The sequence below is a fragment of the Mesocricetus auratus genome, unplaced genomic scaffold (genome assembly GCF_017639785.1).
Source record: "Mesocricetus auratus isolate SY011 unplaced genomic scaffold, BCM_Maur_2.0 Super-Scaffold_100676, whole genome shotgun sequence".
NCBI lineage: Eukaryota > Metazoa > Chordata > Mammalia > Rodentia > Cricetidae > Mesocricetus > Mesocricetus auratus.
Window position 1 is genome coordinate 152,980,852 of NW_024429266.1, and position 22,257 is coordinate 153,003,108.

The following is a 22,257-nucleotide window of genomic DNA, read 5'->3' on the forward strand; positions in this document are numbered from 1 at the left end:
AAAATTACGTAAACTCAGCGTCGCTACAAAGGCACTTCCGGTTCCGCCGCAGGAAGCCTGGCAGAGACCTGGAGTCTCGGTCTTGGGGATCCGGCAGTCAGGCGGGACGATGGACCGAAAGAAAAAGCCTTTGGACGTTACAGCCTCCTCGGTGAGTTCGAGTGTGGCTTAGCTACGTGCTCCGCGTTCCCACCGCTTTTTTCAGTCGAGAATGGCGACCTGTTGCCTCACGCAGGCCAGGAGGGCCTGGACGCTCCGTCTGACAGGGACTCTAGACTGGCTCTCTCCCCGTGGGGACCCTCGACAGCTTCCTTACTCACGGGATCCTGACCCCTGCTTCGTCAGTCACTTGGACTAGGCTCGCCCCACGGACAGGTCCCGGAAGCCGTCCGCCCAGGGTCCTCAGGGTGCATCCTGCGGGTCAGCCGCCACAGTCCAGCCAGGGGACCTGGAGGACGTGTACCCTTTGTGGCTTCTCCAGGCCAGAGATCAGCAAAGTCCTTCTCCAGCATTGGCGTGCGATTCGATTCCCCAGGACTCCAGAGTAGCCAGGGTCTCCCTAGCAAGAGCCAGACAAGTTAGTGCCCTGTGGGATGAGCTGCCCGGGGCCATGAGGGCTGACAGGATGTAAGGAGTTTTGCTAACGTAACTACTTTGAGCAGAAAACTTTTAAATACCGTACACAGTATTGTACCAGCGCTTCATATGCATGCTGCCATTGAGGCCCCAGAAATGCCTTAGGATGTAAGTGCTATTAATGGTCACGCTTCATGGAGGATGAAGTTCACACCCAAAGGTGAATCCTAGTTTCCTCAATTTACATACAGATTTGTCGTGAGAACCCCATCACTCAGCTTGATTGACTGCAAAATGTTTGTTTTCCTATTACTTCAGAACAAATTGCCTAACCTTTGACTTAATCTCAAATTTACTAAGACTATGAGGATACAAGAGAAACATCCCTTGTTGTATCTAGTATTTGCCAGAATTTGGATTCAGTACTTACAAACTAAATTAAACAGGGTGTAGTTGCACATACCCTTTTACTCCAGTATGTGAGACGCAGAGACAGGTGACTAGATCTCTGTGACTCAGTGGCCAGCCCGAGCTACATAGTTTCAAAATATCCAGGGCTACACAGTGAGACCCCATCTTTAAAAAACAAAACAAACTAAAGTTATATTATCCAGAGAATAACATTTTTAGTAGTTACTATACAAATGAAGTCCAGGAATTGGTCATTTTGTGAGCTTAAATCCAGAAGTAGTTATAGGGTAGAAAACATATAACTAGATAATTGGTGCATTTAAGAAGAGTTAAAAGGCAAAATTTTCTTTCTTTCTTTCTTTCTTTTTGAAGAATTTGAATATTGGGTCCTGGAGTGAAACTCCTTTACATTATTAAAATCCCTGCCTGCAGTACCTTTGAATGAATTTCTTTTAAATAGAAATCACTGAACTCAGTAATTAAAAAAAAAAAGATTTATGGGGCTGGAAAGAAAGCTCAGAGGTTAAGAATACTGGCTGCTCTTCCAGAGGACCTTGGTTTATTCCCAGGACCCACATGGCAGCTTGCAACTGTCTGTAACTCCTGTTCCAGGGAATCTGACACCTCACAGATATACATGCAAGCAAAAACACCAATGCACATAAAAATAAAAAATAAAAGGAATCACTTAAAGAAAGGTTTATTTTGTGTGTAATTGTTTTGCCTGCATCTTCATATGTACAACATGTATGCCTGGTACCCTGGAAAGCCAGAAGAGGGCATTGGATCCCCCGGAACTGGAGTTAATGTATGCCACATGTGGGTTCTGGGAACCTAACCTGAGTCTTCTGTAAGAGCTTCTGACTCATCTCTTTAGCCTCTGAGCTCAGTCATTTTTATTTGCCTTGTCAGCCAGTAGTATCTGATTTACAAATGCCTGTATATGTTACCACTTGCCATTATGTCATTGCCCACCCCCCTCATACTGTTAGAACTAATACAGCTTAGTGGATGGTGCAAGTATTTGGCCACCTGCCCCATTCTCTTCACCTGTGCTTCCCTGTCCCATTTTCAAACCCTGAGATTCAGTTAAACTTAGCCTTTTTAAAAACAAACCAAGTCACCGGGCAGTGGTGGCCCTTGCCTTTAATCTCCTCAGTAGGTAGAGGCAGATAGATCTCTGTGAGTTTGAGGCCAGCCTGATCTACAGAATAAGTTCCAGGACCCCAAGAGCTACACAGAGAAACCCTATCTCAAAACACTGAAACCAAAACAATAACAAAAAACAAGTAAAACTTGACCCTATACTTCTGCTTATATGTCCCACAAACAGAAAGTGCTTCAGAAATTAGTTGAATCTTATCTGAACTTGTAGATTTCATTTGTTTACTTTACTACGTGGCTTTCCCCTTGGCAGAAAAGAGGGTTGAGTGGTAAAGTTGGAGTAGAGCTATATTTGTAGCAAAACTACAATGAAATCCAATGCTGTTTAATTTTGTATGGAGTTCTGTATTTAAACTTTTGTTTCTTGTCCATGTTCATGAAGCTGAAACCTTCCTTGGAGAATGACAGTTGCTTAGCAATCCAGTCACCTGCCAGAATTGAATCAAATATTGTTGTTTACTTTCTTGTTTTATTCTAGTTGGTAGATCTTAAAGCTGAGCTCTTCCGAAAACAAGAAGAATTCAAACAAGAGAAACTTCTGAAAGATTCTGGAATTTTTGGAAAACCAAAGACAACTAATAAGGTAAAAGTATCTCTACTGATTCTAAATATGGGAGAATTGCATTATATTTTAAGTTTTTAGAAAATGTCAATGGTTATCTATAAATAAGGAAATGTTAAAGAAAAAAATTCCTGACTTAATCACTGAACATTTGCATAAACATTGTTAAATAGTACAGTTAGTAAGATTATTTATACTCTTTAGAAAGGTTTATTTTACATATGTGTGTATACATATGTCATGCATGTGTGTGCTATCTGTATGGGTGCCTTCAGAGACTAGAAAAGGATGTTGAATCCCCTGGAACTGGAGTTATATGTGGTTGTGAGTCAAGCTGTGTGGGTGCTGGGTACTGCACTCAGATCCTTTGCAAGAGCAGTAAATTCTCGTAAAGAATGCTAAGCCATCTATCTAGTCCCAATATTCCTCTTCCACTTACTGTTAATAAGTGGATTGTTTACATTCTCATGGAAGATTGTCATGTATTTTGTGTCCAAACAGAGATAAACAATTGTAAAATATAGAAATAGACTTAAAATATGAAAGACTTTAAGAGTTTTAAAGTTTTTATATATTGTAATCTATGTTTCTGTGTATTCTGCTCATGTTCATTAGAATATTGAATGATGTTGTAATCAGTCATGGGTGAAAGTCAATTGAGAAAGTAACTCAGTGAAGTTCAGCAAGAAATTCTTTATGTAGTTGAGGACTTTTCTTCAGCTCCAGCTTTGTCATGTCTGCTGAGAGCTGTAAGTTAGCTGTAAGAATAAGTAGTTCTTTGATGACTCATGAGATCTAAGAATTTTCTCTCCTTTTTGATGCACAAAATGGAAACTGCTTTGTGATCACATGGCTTTATTTTGTTCTTTTGAATCACTCTCCAGAAGCCAAGTATCTGGACCAAGCAAAATGCCGGTGTTTCCAGTCGAGCAGAGAAGGATGCTGAACAGAAGCTTGAGGAGCAGAAGACTTTAGACAAAGCAAGGTAGTTACCCCTGAAAGGGGAGTTACCAGACCAAGAGCTAGACATTCAGATGTGACTCTTCCTGATGTACAGATCTGACTAGCCATATACTCTGTAAATGTAAATACAGTGTCCCTTTATATCTGAGGACCTTTGGTTGGCTCTAGGATCCCACTCTTCTCAGATGCTAAAGCTCAAGGATGCTCAAAATAGATAAAATAGTGTGGCCTGTGGAAACATTCAGTATACTTTAAAGTCTTTTCTAGATTACTTGCTGTGCCTAATATGGTGTAAATGCTTTGTAAATAGTTGTTATTCTGTATTGTTAGGAATAATGCCAAAAAGACAGATACATAGTATATATTAGCAACAATATTTAACATTGCTTTGGAGTGTTTTTTTCCTTCCAGTTAGTGAAATCTGGAGATGTGGAGTCTAGATATGGAGAGCCAGCTGTCTTCTAAAAAACTTACACATAAATGTTGTCTTACCAAACAACAAAACAAAACAAAAATAAAAACAAACAAAAAACCCAGCTTAGAAGATGAAATAGGGTCCTGTTTTGAGCTTTTATCACATACTAAATATAACAACAATATATATTTTTTTAATTTGGAAAATAACTTTATTTGTTCTGGGAGTTGGCCAGCATCCTCTCAGAACTTCTGGTTCTGCTTCTTGGTGCTGACAGCCTGGTGACCTTGAGTACATTGAAATGCACTGTCTTACTCGGGCCTTCATCTTCCCACGGTGACAATGTCAGTGGTCTGTAGATTCCCAAAAAGGGGACAGGTTTACAGATATGTTCTTGTGGTGCTTCTCAGAGCGATTGTACTTTTGGATATAGTAGATATGGTTCTAGCCGATGACAGTGGGCCTCTGCACCTCCATCTTGGTTACAACACCAGGCAGGATCTGCTCTTGGATGGAGATTTACTAGTGAAGAGGCATTTCTTGTCTGTTTAGGTGCCCTTGATGGCCTCTTTGAGCATCTTGAAGCCTTGACTGATGTTTTAAAAGACCATGGGCTGCTTTTGGTAAGCACGGCTGGTCTAAATGTCTGCCATCTTTCCAGCAGCCTGAGAAAAAGAAAAAGCCGTGTCGATAATTTTTTTTTGTTGTTGTTGCTTGCTTTTTTGTTTTTTGAGACAGTTTCTCTGCATAACTCTGCTTGTCCTGGAACTCAGTCTGTAGATCAGACTGGCCTTGAACTCGGAGATCCACCTGCTTCTGCTTCTTGAATACTAGGATTAAAAGCTTGGGCCACCACCACCTGGTCTATATCAACAATTTTTTTTTATTTTTTATTTTTATTTATTTTTTTTTTTTGGTTTTTACGAGACAGGGTTTCTCTGTATTGTTTTGGAGGCTATCGGTCCAGCCCTGCCTCGAACTCACAGAGATCCGCCTGCCTCTGCCTCCTGAGTGCTGGGATTAAAGGCGTGCGCCACCACCGCCCGGCTATTTTATTTTATTTTTTATTTATTTATTGTGTATACCATATTCTGCCTGCCTGCATGCCTGCAGGCCAGAAGAGAGCACCAGATCTCATTACAGATGGTTGCAAGCCACCATGTGGTTGCTGGGAATTGAACTCAGGACCTCTGGAGGTGTAATCTGTGCTCTTAACCTCTGAGCCATCTCTCCAGCCCATCAACAATTTTTTAAAACTTGTACTTTTAGGGATGGAATCCCATGGTCTTGTCCACTGAGCCACATCTTCAACTTAACACGTTTTTAAGAAGTGTCCCATGGGCCCTACTCCCCATACTGGATCACCTTGCCCAGCCTCAATACATGGGGAAGGGTGTAGTTTTACTGCAACTTGATATGCTATGTTTTGTTGATACTCATGGGAGACCTGTCCTTTCCTAAACAGAAACAGAGGAGTAGTTTGGGGAATGGGGATGCAGAGAGGAGGGACTGAGAGGAGAGGAGGAAGGGGAAACTTCAATCGGGATGTTAAATAAATGGTTGATTAATTAAAAGAAAAAAAGAAGTGTCCCATGGTGTGTTCTAGTATTAGTATTTAGAGACCCCAAACTTTGCCTCCCAAATCAAGAATATAATTAAAAGGATAAAAGGAACATTCTAATACCTGTCTCCTAAATTCACTAATTAGCATTTTGTCATATTTACTTTCCTCTGTCCTTCCCCAACACCTATAAAGAAAGACTTTAAGTGTCATGATAATTTACCTATGATATTTCAGTATATATCTATCTGAACAAGGACATTATACTAATATATTTAATACTATTGTGTGGCTCATGTTTCAGATCTTACCAGTTGTCCCAACACAACTATGTTGTAAATAGGTTTTGTTTGCATTTTGGGCGGATCTGGGTTGGGATGGGTATTCTGGCACTCAGGAGTAACAGAAAACTGAGTGTTACACAGCTCAGGTGGAAAGGTATCCTGGAACTTGGGAGCCAAGGACCACCACAGGTTGCAGTAATCTTAGCTGCTTACAGCCCAGCCTCAGGGAAAGGCTTCCCCAGTGTATCGGCTCTGCTCCGGCAGGACAGAGTCTTCCAGCTGGGGATGTTCGCCCAGTTTTGCTCGGCAGGTTTCTCTGATGAAGTTGCTACAGTTCAGCTCTGCTCCAGGAGAGAGGAGAGCAGTAGTGTGTAACAACTCCGCTCTGCCAAGGGAAGATTTCCCCGGCGAAAGAGTTACAGCCCTGCTCACTCGCCGCAGCTGCAAAATATCTTCACCCAAACTCATTGAAGGGGTTTATTGGAAGGAAGAATCCAGGAGAGTGGCTGCCTTCTGCCACGCTAGTGGCAGAGGACAGCCTGGTATCGGGAACAGCCACAAGCTGAACAGACACAGGGTTTATATAGGGTTTCCAGGGTGGGGATTGGTCAGATTTTAGTGCTGAGCTCAGATTGGCTAGAGCTCTGCTCGAAGATTGGTTAGTTTTCTACACAGGATTAGGGTCAGATTTGGCTCTGGTTTCAGAGCCAAAGTGTGTTTCTTTCTCTGGTCCTTTGTAGCCTTTAGGCTCCAATTTTAGGGCCAGGGTGCATTTCTTTCACTGACTCTGATCCCAGGGACAAAGTGTGTTCTTTTGGCACTGGTTTCAGGGTCAGGGTAAATTTCTTTAGTTCTGGTTGCAGGGCCAAAGTGTGTTTCTTTGGCTCTGCTCAGGGTGTGTTTCTTTGACTGGCCCCCTTTCCCTACAGGTTTTGTAAAAATTCAGGCAGGATTCATTAAGTGAGTTCCAGGACAGCCAGGGCTGGAACAGAGAAAACCTGTTTGAAAAGTGAGGAGAAAAAAATTTCAGGATTCAAAGATTATATTCCATTTCTGCCTTTAGTTCTGACTGAAATCTCTCCAGTTCTTTTCCCCTTTGTTGTCAGTTACCCTGCTGAAGTTTACCCATAGTTTTTTTTTTTTCCTGCCATGTCTTAATGATGTTACCTTAAAGTTTTTTGTTAAGAATACTGTGTAGGGCTGGGTGCTGGTGGCACATGACTTTAATCCCAGCACTCAGGAGGCAGAGGCAGGCAGATCTCTGTGAATTCGAGGCCAGCCTGGTCTACAGAGAGAGTTCTGGGACAGGTTCCTAAGCAATACAGAGAAACCCTGTCTCAACAAAACAAACAAACAAAAAAGAAAAGAATACTGTGTAGTCTTTGTGTCTTATAGTGAATCTTACCCAGAGGCTCATAATTGTCAGTTTGGATCATTATTGGTAATGGGTTTGATCACTTGATTAGAAAAAGTCTGATAGATTTCTCTACTGTGAAGATGCCCTTTCTCCTATGTGGTTAATAGTAACTGGGATGGGAAACTTTGTGACTAAGTATCCTGGTCACTAATATATTTCCATGTGTGGTTTGTATTGTTGGCAAGCCTTGCTGCTGCTGAATTATTAGTGGGTTTCCTCTGTTTATTAGCTAGCAATGTTTTGCAAAGAACAAGCAGTAGTCTGTGCTTGGAGAATTCCAAATTGTAACATCTGCCATAATAACCATCTGCTTTTGTACATAAGAACTCTGCAGCTTCATTGGATTGGGGAGATGGCTCAGTTGGCAAGGTGTTTTGCTGTACACCCATGAGGGCCTATGAGTCCCCAAAATCCTCATAGAAAAGGCAGCCATGGTGGTGTAGATTTGTAATTCCACTGCTGAGGATCAGAGGCAGGCAGATCCTGGGGCTTAGTGTTCAGCCAGCTTAGCTTTTTTTTTTTTTTATCATTTTTTATTTTAATTTTAAATAGCTTGTTTTACATGTCAATCCCAGTTCCCTCTCCCTCCCCTCCTCCCGCACTCCCCTTCTCCCCCACCCTCTCATCCTATTGCCAAATCCTTCCACATAGGGGATATCTAGAGTCTGTCATTTCACTCTGGGTAGGGTCCAGGCACTCCCCTAAGAGTCCAGGCTGAGAGAGCATCCCTCTTTGTGCTATAGGCACACGATGACTGTTTGTATTCCAGGGATAGACACTGATCCACAGCTCAGGGCCCCATAGGTTGCCCAGGCCAGCTTAGCTTCTTTAGGGAGTTCCAGGTCCCACTAAGAGACCCTGTCTCAAAAACAAGGTGGTTAACTCCTAAGGAATAACACCTGAGGTCAGGCTCTGATCTTTACATGTACATTCATACATGGGCGCACACACACACACACACACACACACACACACACACACACACACACACACACAATTGAACCACCTTGCTAATTTACATGACAGTGAAGATGGGAAGATGACATTACTTTGTGTTATCAAGTTAATTTTTGTGACAACCCATAGAAGCAATAAAAAGAATTTGCTTTTCTATCAGTCTATAGGAGCCGAGACACAGAAAGGTTAAGTAACTTGTTATAATCATGTGACCCAGGGGCTTTGTAGTCTCTTCATGCCATTAGGAGTTAAATTTCCCATTATGATTGATGAGATCATGACACAGATGGCTTCTTTTGGGCTTCTCTTTTTAGGCAATTAAAGAATTTCTGGCCCTTTTAGCTTGTCATTACGTGCTAAATGCCACCAACATTATGTGAGCAGAGAGGCTGCTTTGTTGACATACCAGGGTTGTTGTCTTACATTAGTCTGTGGATTGAGTGTATTATTTGTGCTACTGAAATAGATACTGTCATGCTTTTAACAAATATAAGCTGGTATAAAGAGTGTAATAAGCCACAAATGACCAGAACCCTGGTCTAAAAACTCTATGACAAAGAGACTTACCTTGAATCTGGTGGTCCTTTTAGAAGATTTTTAATAAAAAAAATGTTGTTTAGATACATCTCTCTTTTCACATGTAACTTAAGTGGCATTTGGTAGTTAGATTGTTGGAGCCTTAACTCAGTGCATCCCATTTATTCACTCATCAGATATTTACTGAGCAGTTACTCTGTACAGGTGTGGCTTTAGGTCCTGCTTTTGCTGATGAAGTAGATGAGGTGGGTCAGAGGTCTCTTTAGGATAGGACAGTCAGCACATGCTGTGCCCATCTTTTAATGGCAGGCTGATAGGTTGGTGGCAGAAGGGACAGTTGTAAGACCATTTCTAATACTTGTCTGTTTTTTCCCCTTAGGGAAAAATTGGAAGAAAAAGCCAAATTATATGAAAAGATGACTAAAGGAGACTTTCCAGGTAAACCAAAGTTTATTTATATTTCTTTATTGTTTATAATTCATATAGATCCTCAGTATTATATTACTTGTTTGAATAATTCTAGGAGGGAGAACTTTATAAAATCAAGTCAAACGTTTGCTTTCAGTGGCTACATAGAGACAAGAATATTCAGGAATATTCTGATGGTCCACTGGGTGCCAGGCAGCTTGTGCCAGGAAGGAACAGGAGAGCATAGGAAACCAGTTCTGCTGCCCTCCCAGTAGATCTCATCTGGTGGAGGAGGAGAGCACAGTACCAGGAAACAGTTTAAACAGACCAGCTTTGCATGTTGAAACAGCCACATGTATTGGAAAAAAATAAGGTGTGTAGAGTTATGGTCACATGTAGGCACTTGGGGTTATGCTGCCCCTTTCCTGATTTGCCTCTACTTTCAGTTTTATTTATGTGATGTGCTTTTTTTTAATTTCATGTTTTTGCATTATTTCATTTTTATTTGTGTGTATGTGTATGATGTATGTGTACATGTTAGTATGTGTGAGTTTGGACATATTCATGACACAATATGGTTGTGCAGCATGTGTTGCTCCTCACCTCCCGCCTTGTTTGAGACTGAGTCTGAGGGGTCTATTCCCTCTCCTACCTTGCTGCCATAGGATCACTGGGATGTGTTTCATGTAGGTTTTATGTAGGTTCTGGGGATTCAAACTCAGGTCTTCACATTTGGGCAGCAAGTACTTACCCACTGATACATCTTACATTTTTAATTTTTAGTTCTCTTCTTACATTTATCCGGTTGGGAAATCTTCACTTTTCTTTTTGATAATCCCTTGCACTTTTTCTTTTCTCTCCAGAATATTTGTTTCCATTCCTCTTCTCTTTTTATTTAATTTTGCTTACTGTATTTTCCCCCTTTCCTTGCCTCTTTCCTTTATCATATCAATTTATCATTTCTCCGTACCCTAAGTAATTTCGACTTCATGGTATATTCAATTAGTAGTTGTATGATGTGCTTATAATTGGTTTAAACATTTATAATAAAATTCCCTTTTGCTATATCCCCCTGAAACAGAAAGCAGAATTCATAGTTGGGCAACAGTGTAAGAGACTTTCTGGGTCAGTGTACACACTATTGACAGGGAGCAGGGAGACTAAGTAGGAATTCAGAAAATTTCTAGAAGAAAATGGATTTTGACCTGGTAAGCTGGAGAAAAGGACCCTGTAGGAGAGAGTGGTAAGAGCAGATCGATCTTCAGAGAGGGGAGGACTGGAGCTTGGCAGTTCCATCTTGTCTAGCGAACAAGACACCAGTGGGTGCGGGCCTTCATTTGCCTCTTCTCAAATGGCATGGCTCTTCTGCGCTTTGGGAGTCCAGAGTTAGTCGTTCAGAATCGGGGGCTGTAGTGATAATGCTGCACTCCAAGAGGAACAAGGTGGTCATCTCCAGGATGCCTCACTGGTGTGTCCATCTGCGTCTCACCTCTCAGAGAACATACCTCTTCCCTTTTAAGATACTATGTGGCTTTGAAAACTTTTCATTTTATTCTTTTTTCCTTTCGTTCAAATTTTTATTGTTACTATACACATCCAGAGACTGGAGGGATGGCTTAACAGTTAAGAGCACTTGCTGTGCTTACAGAGGAACAAATTTTGGTTCCCAGCTCCCATGTTGGGCAACTCACAATTGTTTGTGACTCCAGCTACAGGAGAACTGATGTCATCTTCTGCCTTCTGAGGGCACTTACACTCCCATGCACTCCTCTCCCTCATATATGTAATTTAAAATAAAATGAAAATACAGTAAATCCGTCACAACAATGTGTTTGTGGAAATTGGGTTTTGCCAAAGCCAGTAGGCCCACCTCCTACTGCTTATATTGTACCTGTATGTCTGAGCTGGTTAAGTCTTGGGGCCTTAGTTGTCTCCACTGTAACACTGTCAAGGGGAATAGCATCACCGCTTTGATGATAGGGAGCCCAGTGTCTGTTGTAGCTCAATCTCTGCCCTTAGGAAAAAAAAATATGTTGAGTTCATCCCTGTAGAGCCTGATTCCAGGCCTTGTATGAAAATGATGTTCACTTGTGAAAAGAACTCAGAGGATGTGTGTGTGTGTGTGTGTGTGTGTGTGTGTGTGTGTGTGTACATGTATGTGTGTACGTATGTATCTGGAGCTCACTATATAGATCAGCCTGACTTTGAACTAGAGATCTACCTGCCTCTGCCTCCTAAGGGCTGTAATTAAAGGTGTACACACCATGCCCCAGCTTCAGAGAACCTTTCAAGCACTTCCTATCACACATCAGTGTAAGAGTTAAGTGATGCAACTCCTAAGTTTAGAAAGGCCTGTTACACCACAACAAGAAAGGTCCACTGTCTTGATTGGGAGAAATGCTGTTCTGCTTCTCTCATGCGTGGTTAGCTGTGTGGTTAGCTGTGAGTTGTTCAAAATCAGATGTCTGTGCTGTCTTAAATGTTCCTATTGCCCCCACAATGTCTTGATGACACAGCAGGAAACATGAGCCTTTTTAAGTATTGTGGTCTGTGTTTTGGATAGCCTATTTAAAGTTTCCTGGCAGGTTCTTTGTGTCTGTGTCTTTTTTTGTAAATTGTCCCAAGTGGAGGCATTGACTGGTGAACAATCAGGTAGTGGGGCCACTTCTTAGTTCCAGTTAGGATTTTCTTCTTTAATGTAAAGAATCTGTAAATTAAATTTTGTTCTCTAGATGAGGAAGTGGAGGACATGTACCTTGTGGATTTCACACAGAAGATTATAGACAAGCGAAAAGAAATGGCGGTGCTCGGTGCCACTAGAGATTCTCGAAACACAGAAGAGAAAAGTGATGATGAAGATGAAGAGTTTTCTGAAAAAGACATACCTCCTCCCCAAGACCCCAGCGAGGAATGGTGGGTAATATTGGGGATTAGATCAGAGTGATCCCCTCAGACTTGTATTGGCTTTTTGAGAGTCATTTTCCTTGATGGTTACCACATCATTTTTTTCTTAATCTGTGTGGGTCTTCTGTTCCCAGGAACCACCCCTCTAAGTTGGGATGAGCTAGTGTATTGCTTGTATAGATTTAAGTGCACCAGTGGAGAGGTAACATCAGGGACTGCAGACAAGAACTTAGCATTTGCTGTGCCCAGTGTGGTACTAGATCCACGGACCCTTGGCATCAGTGTCCTGCTCCCTTACTACCATGTGGCTTTCTTTACCTGTGTGCCCTGGTTCAGATGTGAGTCCAGCAAAAGAATCTGGCAGGGTAGGCACAGTAAGCTGTATTCTAGTTACCTTGTTTTCTGGTATTGAGGTGTGGGTTCTAGTACTGCCTTCTGCCTGTGTGAACCTGGTAAGTTTGCAGTCTCTCTGAGGCCTAGCTTCCATCCATAGAAAGTAGCGACGCAGTGCTTCAATGTCACAGCTATTTCCTTTAAATTCCCTCCTGGAAGCAAGTGTGTTCCACTCCAGGAACAAAGCAGATTCTTTGCAGAGCTCCATTATTGACATTTTCCTGGGTTTTACTTGTGTGCACATAAAGGATGGAGGAACCCAACCTTATACAGATCAGAGTACGAATTCCATTACAGTGTCTTTTATGTCACTCAGACACTCATTCTGATGTCCCGATCTCTCTCTTTTTTTTTTTTTTTTTTTTTTTTTTGGGGGGTGGGGTAGGGGTGGGAGGTGGTGTTCGAGACAGGGTTTCTCTGTGGCCTTGGAGGCTGTCCTGGAACTAGCTCTTGTAGACCAGGCTGGTCTCAAACTTGCAGAGATCTGCCTGCCTCTGCCTCCCAAGTGCTGGAATTAAAGGCGTGCACCACCACGCCCAGCTGATCATGTACTCTTGTTCTGGGGGAATTTCTTAGCAACTGCTCAGGACTGTTTGTGGATTCTTAGCCTTTTGCTAGCCCCTTTGGACATATATTTATGCATAAAGAGAAGTTTTTGCTACTGTGGATGGTGTCCACTGTGGTCCATTTTTAAATAATTTAAATCTGAAGTTAGAGACTATTGTAGACCATAGCCTCTCAGTGCCTTTCTTCATCATTTGTCGTCAAAGTACTTGCTTCCTGAAGTATTTTTTTAATCTTATCCTTTATTTATAGTTGACCCACCCTAGGCTTTATTAACACCGAAACGTTTGAGCCAAACTTTTGCTTTTTTTGTTTTTTTATTTTTTTGCTTTTCAAGACAGGGTTTCTTTGTATACCAGCTCCCGCTATCCTGGAGCTTTCTCTGTAGATGGCCTATTTAAAGGCCTATTTGAGGCTGGACTCAAACTCACAGAGAATCTGTCTGCCTCTGCCTCCCAAATGCTGGGATTAAAGGCATGTGCCACCACTGCCCAGCTTGGTTGTTTGTTTGTTTGTTTTGTTTTTTTGTGATAGGGTTTCTCTGTGTAGCTTTGGAGACTGTCCTGGAACTCAATGTGTAGATCAGGCTGGCCTCCAACTCACAGAGACCCTCCTCTTTCTGCCTCCCGAGTGCTGGGATTAAAGGTGTGTGCTACCACTATGTGGCTCCTTACTTGCTTTTTATAATCTGCCTGAATTGTTTTCTGGCATGCACCCCTTCTGTTTCCCTAGAGCCCTGTAGAGCTAGGGTACTCAGCCCTCCTCTGCTCACCCAGTTCCTCTAGGTTTGTGCTGGCTGGGACTGCTCAGTAAGTGGTTGCTGATGAGCTGGAGCTGTTGCTGACTACAGTATTCCTTTTGCTGATGTTCTTTGTGTTTTGGAGACTTGCTCCAGAACAGAATAGCTGTGATTGCCTTTCAAGGCAGAAATCTCATCTCTTTTGAATACTCTAATGTCTTTTAATTTTTTTCTTATTAATGCCTGTATGATTACAAGCAATTTGTCAGCGATTTGAAGAGTTTGGAGGGCAATTGAAGGTGTCGCATGACACCATATGGAGCTGTAAGACGCACTGCAAGCAGTTCTCACATTTTTGTTGTTGTTGTTTTTGAATTAAGCTCCAGAATTGTGACTGCTTGTAAATCCTTTTGGTAATTAAATTCCAGGTGGTAGAAAATCTTTCTGCAAAAATACTGTAAATAATTACGTGGACCATCTGGCCAGATGGTTATCCCCCCATTCATTAAAAAAAGAAAAAAGAAAATGAAGATGCTGTTTTATATAGTTGTAGGTCTGATTTCTTGTGACAGTCGTCTGTAGGACTGTAGAAGTGGATTCCCAAGTGTTTGGTTTTTAAAACATGGGCTAAGAAAGAAGTCAGCATCACTTGAGAGTAAAGAAATTGCAGGCAACAGCAGAGCTAGCTGAGTCTGACCAGTTGCTTTGCTGATAACTTGCTTCACAGCCTATATTAGATCTTTAATTGTGTGTCGTCCACTCTGTTCCAGACTGTGGGAGATTTTTTGCCTAGGATAACAGATATGAAAAAATCTGCACCATAGTGCAAAGGAGATGTTTTTTGTGAAAACCTGCCCATACTTTGTGTTGTTAGGAAGTTTCAGTGTTTTGTTTAGCCTTGCTTTGTGCCCAGATCACCCTGTCCCTACTGTCTGCTTTGAGCAAAGATGAAGAAAGGTATATAGTGTTTGTCTTCTTCTTAGTTAAAGGGGGTCCAAAAAATACCATGACTTACAGTAAGAAACGCCTAAGATTGCTGGAAAGAATGTGACAATTAAAAGTAGAGCAGTAATAGAAAAGTAAGACCTGAGTATACTGTGGCGGGGGAGTAATGAAAATCTAGGATACATAGTTCAGTGATCAAATGCAGATACAACAATAGAGTTGTGTCCACTATATTTAAGTGAGTTCTTCCATGTCACAGCAATTTCTGCATTGGTAAATTGTCTTTAAAATCAGAAACAATAAATGATTAATTCCTTCCTACAGTTTCTAAAACTGAGGTTTTGTGGAGGGCACAAAAAGCTTATTGGGTGTCATTTGCTAATTAAGAAGATTTTTCTCTGTATTAGTGATACCTCAGCTTCAAAGTTCTTGGTAATAAGCTCTGTAATGACATTGCTTCTTTAAGTGCCAGCTCCTTCACATAGGGATCTGCCCATTGTACTAACTGTCTTCCCAACTTCTCACTTTCAGGGTGGATTACGTGGACTCTTTGGGCCGATCCCGGCGCTGCATGAGAAAGGACTTACCAGATCTTTTGGAGATGGATAAAAATCTTCAGGGAAGGCTGTAAGTGTAAAATGTGTTGTTTGGAATGAAGTCACAGGGATTGTCTTGTAGGAGAGGCTATGGAATGACTGTTGTTGCTCTGTTAAGATCTTTAATGTGTAAGGATATATACTGAAGCATGTAACAGTTAGCATGTTCAGACATTCTTCACTTGTGCTTAGGGAGCAACCTGAATGTCATTGTCGTTTATTTACTGGTTTTCTTTTTCTGAAGCCCATGTTTTTGGGGACTGGGGAAAATGAGTCACGTTATTCCCTGGGTTGGCCTGGAACTAGGTTTAATTGATTCTTCTGACTTAGGTTTCCAGGCAGGCACTCTGTTCTTGTCATGTGCATTGTAACTGCTGAAAGGGACAAGTAGACTGTTGAATGGAAGGATGTCTGATTTAGGTTGTAAATACAGAATGAGCCCAAATCTAGCTAACAAACAAGCCTTTATGGACAGAGGGCTTTGAGACGGTTCACTTGTTTTTATTCATTTCTTTTTATATGTCTTTGTATATCGAAGCAAAGGCTGGAACCAAAGAAATAACATTCAAAAGTATCTTGGTGATTAAAATTCTGTAAAGTCAGCCTTTATAAGAGAAGTATTGGAGAAGCTCCACCTGTGTGAGCCCTCCTGTCTTAGGCATCCTGTGGGTAGACCTGGAGTAAGCACACAGAGACCACAATATAAACCATGGCCACCTGCTGGGACAGGAGGAACTCTAGCCATGTCTATGTCATCAGACAAGAGGCCATTCAGAGAAGTCTAATGGTTCATCCTTCCTGGCTAGGCCGCCTCCCATATGTCAGCCAGGCAAAGTGAAGAAAGGAAAGTCATTTGTTTTGAACACTGAGGCAAGATCCTATCATACTCATGTGTAAGTCTGGTAATTGATTTAAAAATGATAAAATAGAGTCAGCAAGATGACTTATCAGGCTAACGTACTTGCTGCTAATTTCTGATGACCTCAGTTCAATTCTGGGAACCCAAATGGTAGAAGGAAAAATTAGACTTTTGAAAGTTGTCCCCTTACCTCTACATGCATGCTGTGGCATATATGCATATTTGCATGCATGCTCCTATGTATATACATATACATACAATATATAAATGCTTGCTAAAAAATATTGAAGCAGTTGTATTGCCTTCTCAGTCAGAAACCTCTGCAGGAGCTGATGTCTTTCCAAATGGTGTCACGTAGCCGTGCTCTACCGGCTATACTGTGTGTTGCTGTCTCATGGCACTCGCTTGAACATAGGTTTCTATTCCTCTACTAGTTTTGTTAGTCCTGCTAATGAAAAAACTCTATTATCTGAAGACATGAGGAAAGAACTTCAGCGACAGCAATGGGAGGAAGAAGAAAGGGAGGCCCTCAAAAAGCCAATGGGGCCCATCCATTATGAAGACATTCGGGAAAATGGTATTTGGGGGGGTATCTATTTGTGTATGTGCGTGTGTATTGTGTTTTTAAAAATTATTTATTTATTCTTATTTTGTGTACACTGGTGTTTTTCCTGCATGTATGTCTGTATAGGGTGTTGGATCTTGGAGTTACAGACAGTTGTTAGCTGCCGTATGGATGCTGGAAATTGAACTTCAGTTGTCTGGAAGAGCAGTCAGTGTTCTTAACTTCTGAGCCATGTTAAAGTCTTTTTTAAAAGACTCTAGTCTTTGTGGTAGGCACAAAGCCAGGTGTCAGACTGCTTTAGAGTACGAAACTATCCCCTTTGTCTACAGCCTGAGAAACTTGGGAACCTCTTCCTAACATGTCTGTTAGCCCAAGAATCCATTCCCAGAGAGAAGAGAAGACAGCCATTTGACTTCTTCCTTCTTTCTTTCTTTCCTTCCTTCCTTCCTTCCTTCCTTCCTTCCTTCCTTCCTTCCTTCCTTCCTTCCTTCGTCCAGCTTGTGCAAATATCACTGTGTGTCTCTTTTTGTTTGTTAGAGAACTTTCTGTATTTGTTGTTTGCTAATCAGAGAAATCTAATCTTTTGATACTTGATTATTTCAGAGGCCAGGCAACTTGGTGTTGGGTATTTTGCCTTTGCCCGAGACAAAGAGTTGAGAAACAAGCAAATGAAAACTTTAGAGATGCTTCGTGAACAGGTACAAGTTAAATTTGAAATTTTTGTATGGAGTTGAATGATTTTTTTATTGATAGGTCATGCTTTTAAAAAGTGTTGTAAATCCAGAGACCCATAGCCAAGCATTGGGCAGAGAGAGCCCAAATTGGAGAGCTCCATCAGGTCCCTTCCATCAGGGAACAATTTGGAAAAATGGGAGTTAGACAGGTTGAGAACACCAGGAGAACACAGCTCACAGAATCAACTAAGCAGGACTCTTGTAGGACTCACAGAGACTGAAACAGCAATCACAAAGCCTGTGTGGATCCAAACTATGTCCTCTGTCCATATATTATGGTTGTTAACTTGGTGTGTTTTTTTTTTTTTTTTTTGCAGGACTCTAAACAATGGGAGTGGGGTATCTCTGATTCTTTTGCCTGCTCTTGAGAACCTTTTTCTCCCACTAGGTTGCCTACCCCAGCCCTGATATGAGAGTTTATATCTAGTTTTTTTTTTTGTTTGTTTGTTTTTTCGAGACAGGGTTTCTCTGTGTAGTTTTGGAGGCTGTCCTGGCACTCGCTCTTTAGACCAGGCTGGCCTCGAACTCACAGAGATCCGCCTGCCTCTGCCTCCTGAGTGCTGGGATTAAAGGCGTGCGCCACCAACGCCCGGCTATATCTAGTCTTATTATATCTTGTTATGCCATGTTTGGTTCATACCCATGGGATGCCTGCCCTTTTTTGAAGGAAAACAGAGGAGGAGTGGATCTGGGGGGAAAGGGGAGTTGGGCTGGGGGCTGGGAGGAGTAGAAGGAGGAAGAACTGCAGTCAGGATATATTTGTATGAGAGAAGAATAAAAAAATATAGTAAATAAAATGAAAATTGGTATTCAGAATGTCATTGTTGGTTGTATATGGGTAACTATCAAATAATTGTGGGTTTTCAGTCTCTAAAATTATAACTGCTTTGGAAGTAGCCTTACTTTGCTAGGTTTTGTTTTGTTCTTAATAGTAGTATATGTGTGTATAATGTGTATGTGTCATAGCCTGTGTGGTGGACAGAGGATAACTTTACGGAGTTGACTTCTCCTATCTCTGTGTTGATTTCAGGGATTGAACTCAGGATGCCAGACTTGCATCATTGTCGCAAGCATCTTTACCCACTGAGCCATCTAGCTAGCCTTGCTGTTTTATTTTATTATTACTATTATATATTTTCTTCCTGTAGCTGTCTATGTATGTGTACCATATGCATGCATGGTTCTTGCAGAGGACATTTCTAGAACGGGGTTTAAGCTACCGTGTGGGTACTAGCAACTGAGCTTGGGTCCTCTGCAAGAGCAGCAAGCATTCTTAACCACTGACTCCAGCTCTCAGCCCTGCTGTTTTAAATCTAGTTTCAAACATGGCATTTTTGGATGATCTGGGTAAGGAAATAGAAAGTTGTGTTAAGGAAGCTGGACCTTCTTCCATGTGGAGGCTTTGTGAGCTCTCACTAAGCTTCCTAAGGCGTCAGAGGGCTGTGGCTTTCTCTTTCACAGGGCACTGTTTTTAGCATCTTGAGGAGAGCTGCTTAGAGGCACTGTGAAAATTAGCAGTTTTTTTTTTAAAGAGAATTATTTCATGTTTTTAAACAGAAATATTGTGAATTTGACTTCAAGTGAATAATTTTCTAACTTTTTGTTCTGTTCAGACAACAGATCAGAGAATAAAACGAGAAAACATAAAGGAAAAGCGAAAGGCTATGTTAGAAGCAAGACTTGCCAAGCTTCGACAGAAAAAGATTAAAAAATCAAAGGAAGATGGGACTGAAGAAGAAAACAAAGGTATATCATGGCTTAAATTTCTGACTTTAACAGGGAAATCTTAGATCTATCGGTGTGACATTAATAGGGTTGCAGTGTAGGAATCAGCAACCTAGTTTTATCTGTAAATAGGAGCAATTTTTATTATTGCTGTTAGAGTAAGTGAGTGTGGGTGAGCATGTGCTGTCACACAGATATGGAGGCCAGAGGACAACTTCCAATAGTTTGGTTTTTGCTTTCTCTGTGAAATCCCTGCTTCAGATTCAGGTCATCAGGTTTCCTCAGCAGGCACTTTACCCACTGAGCCATCTTATGATGCAGGAGCAGTTCTTAGAGCTAGAATGTTTTAGAACGACACTCTCATGTTTTTAGACAATAGACAAGGATATTAGCAAATAACACATTGAATTGCTTCTTATAATGCCAGTTTAGAAAACCAAGACTTAAAAGTTTGGCTGTGTACATATATAAGAAAAAAGTTTTAAAATTAAAATTTAAAAATATATACAAAAACATAGAAGCTACATATTTGGGGGGTGCCATGTGATGTTTCGATAGCTGCATTCATTATGTGGTAAAAATCAAGGTAGAAGTGTGACCAACTGCATAAAGTTGTCCTCTGACCTCTGCGTGTGCTGTGGCATTCACACCCACTCACATAGAGAAGTAAGCATTGCCAAACCACTTCACTCCTGTCTAGTAAGACACACTTGCTGCTCCTGTTAGCACTAGTGAGTAATTTTACTTTAAAATTAGTGTGTTAAATTTTTGGTTTTTCCAGACAGGGTTTCTCTGTATAGCCCTGACTGTCCTAGAACTCCTTCTGTAGATCAGACTGGCCTTGAACTTGGAAATTAACATGCCTCTTGAGTGCAGAGACTAAAGGTGCTTGCTGCGCCACCTCCTAGCTTATAATGTTAACATTTTAAACCCTGTTTCCTTACAAAACCAGATGGAGATGTTTTTGAGCTTTTGCCATCAGAGCCGAAGGCTGTACCTGCTCCACCTTCTGTGGCCCAGAACAGCAAAGTAGAAGTCATCATCCAGGAAAGGAAGGATACCAAGCCTGGAGTGCCACACATCCGAGAGTGGGACCGTGGAAAAGGTAGGGGGGGGGCTTAAATTTAGGTGTGAAAAGCTTCCTAGTGAGGCCCTGGTAAAGGTGGTTTTTGTTTTAAATCAAAGTGAGATTCTGTTTTTATTTTTTTGTGGTGTAGAGATGGAATCTGGGGTCTTACACATACTTGGTAAGAGCTCTACCTCTGAGCTCTGCTGTCAGCCCCACAGTGAGTCTTAGTGCTCCTGAGGCTTAAGGGAGTCTCCAAGTCTCTGAATTTGTTTCTTCTCCATACTGGACACTAGTTGTTTATAAATAGGGAAATGGGAAAATGTGATCACAAAAGACCAGCATCTACAAAGGCATTCTGTCACAGGATAAATTTCTAAAAATTACTGGGGCAGTTTAATTCCACACTGTTAGATGTGGCTTTACATTTTGGAATGTAACTTCAGGAACTGCTTTTAAAGTCTGATGGAGGTTTGGAGGTTTCGTGTTCTGAGATATTCTGTCTTTAGCTGTCCTGTATGTTTGTTTGAAAGTTTACCAGAGCTTCCATTGTGTATGCACATCGTTCTCTAATTTGTCACCAAGGTGTCTCTTTCAAAGACACTCAGTGGAACATTAGCTCCTGCTGCTGGAGCTATCAAGAGAAATCTAAGAGCCATCTGTGTCCTTCAGAACTCAACAAATGACAGACTGCTTTGATGTGAAGCAACTACCATGTCAACTCCAGCAAATAATTATTTCATTTCTCTATAATTGTAGTGCCCTTTAGGCAGTATGGTCCAGAGCCTGTCAGCTTCTCCACAGAACCTTCCTCTAATCTTTTTGTGTTGTAAAGCTACTCCATTGCTTAGCTGGGTTTCTTGTTGCTATCCTTGTTCTTGGAGAATCTGGGGTAGCTTTTAAATGCATGTAAGAACTGAAAAATGATTACAGTAAATTTGACTGGTTCATAGTTGTTTCTAATAATACTCTTTCTTATTTTCACTAGAATTTTCCTTTGGATACTGGTCGAAGAAACAGTCAGAACTCCGGGCTGAGCGAGATCCTGAGTTTGCCCCACCATCGAATTACTTTGCCGGTCAAAAAAGAACTGGTCCTTTTAGTAGCCAGCCATGGGGCAGACTGGGATCAGCACCGAGTGACTTGGGGAATTGCTCTGGTCAGAGCCAGGAACCCAGCTCTTCACACACATCTACATCTGCCTCTGAAAGTCCCTCACAAGCATCCACAGTCACTTTTCAAACACTAGATGATATGATATCTTATTATAAACAAGTCACATGACCTTGAAAAACATGCTGGTTGCATTTGTGTCATCAAAAGTTGACAGATCTGAGTTTAATGTCTCTTCTTGTCCTTTCCCTAGGATGCATAGGCTTGAGGCCAGATTAATTGGCAGGGAGGAGTAAGTGTACCCATGGGAGCTTATTGACTACTTGACTGTTCATTTTTATCCCTTTGTGTAGAGGGAATTTATCTCCTCCCCTCCATGCTGACTCAGTTGTAACTCATTTGGATTTCCAGGTGTGTGAACTGTAAATACCAATCTGAAATTTGGTTCTGAGGAACTTGTTTCTTTTTTAGATTATTTTATGTGTATGAATGTTTTGCCTTCATGTATTTATGTATGCCACATATGTGCCTGGTGCCCAAGGAGGTCAGAAGAGGGCATTGGATACCCTGGAACTAGTTATGGATAATTGTGAGCCACTATGTGAGAGCTGGGAACTGAACCATGGTCCTCTACAAGAGCAGCCAGTGCTCTTAACGACTGATTTGTCTTTCCATATCCTGCTGAGGAGCTTAAAGCCCTGCTTCACAAATATACACACCCATGACTCTGTTTTCAGAAATGCTAGCATGCAGGTGTCTACTCCACATATTAAACTTCCCAGACAGGTGATGGAGCAAT

At 41.5% G+C, this 22,257-nt stretch overlaps 1 protein-coding gene and 1 pseudogene across 1 annotated transcript; one reads left to right on the top strand and one right to left on the bottom strand.

The window, feature by feature from the left end:
• Positions 1-12: 12 nt before the first annotated feature.
• Ccdc174 (coiled-coil domain containing 174) lies at positions 13-21,909 on the top strand. The gene is made up of 11 exons (XM_005071166.4): positions 13-151; positions 2,630-2,734; positions 3,598-3,698; positions 9,227-9,285; positions 11,988-12,168; positions 15,332-15,427; positions 16,690-16,832; positions 17,424-17,518; positions 19,168-19,300; positions 20,232-20,384; positions 21,334-21,909. Exons 1-11 carry the CDS (start codon positions 110-112, stop codon positions 21,627-21,629), a joined length of 1,404 nt encoding a protein of 467 aa, XP_005071223.1. The 5' UTR covers positions 13-109; the 3' UTR covers positions 21,630-21,909.
• On the bottom strand, positions 4,334-4,744 carry LOC110341073 (annotated as a pseudogene).
• Positions 21,910-22,257: the final 348 nt, after the last annotated feature.

Coding starts and splice junctions, on each gene's coding strand:
- Ccdc174 (XM_005071166.4), top strand. CDS start 110: ATGGACCGAAAGAAAAAGCCTTTGGACGTTACAGCCTCCTCG. Junction 12,169..15,331: donor CAAGACCCCAGCGAGGAATG/GTGGGTAATATT, acceptor TCTCACTTTCAG/GGTGGATTACGTGGACTCTT. Junction 15,428..16,689: donor AAAAATCTTCAGGGAAGGCT/GTAAGTGTAAAA, acceptor TTCCTCTACTAG/TTTTGTTAGTCCTGCTAATG.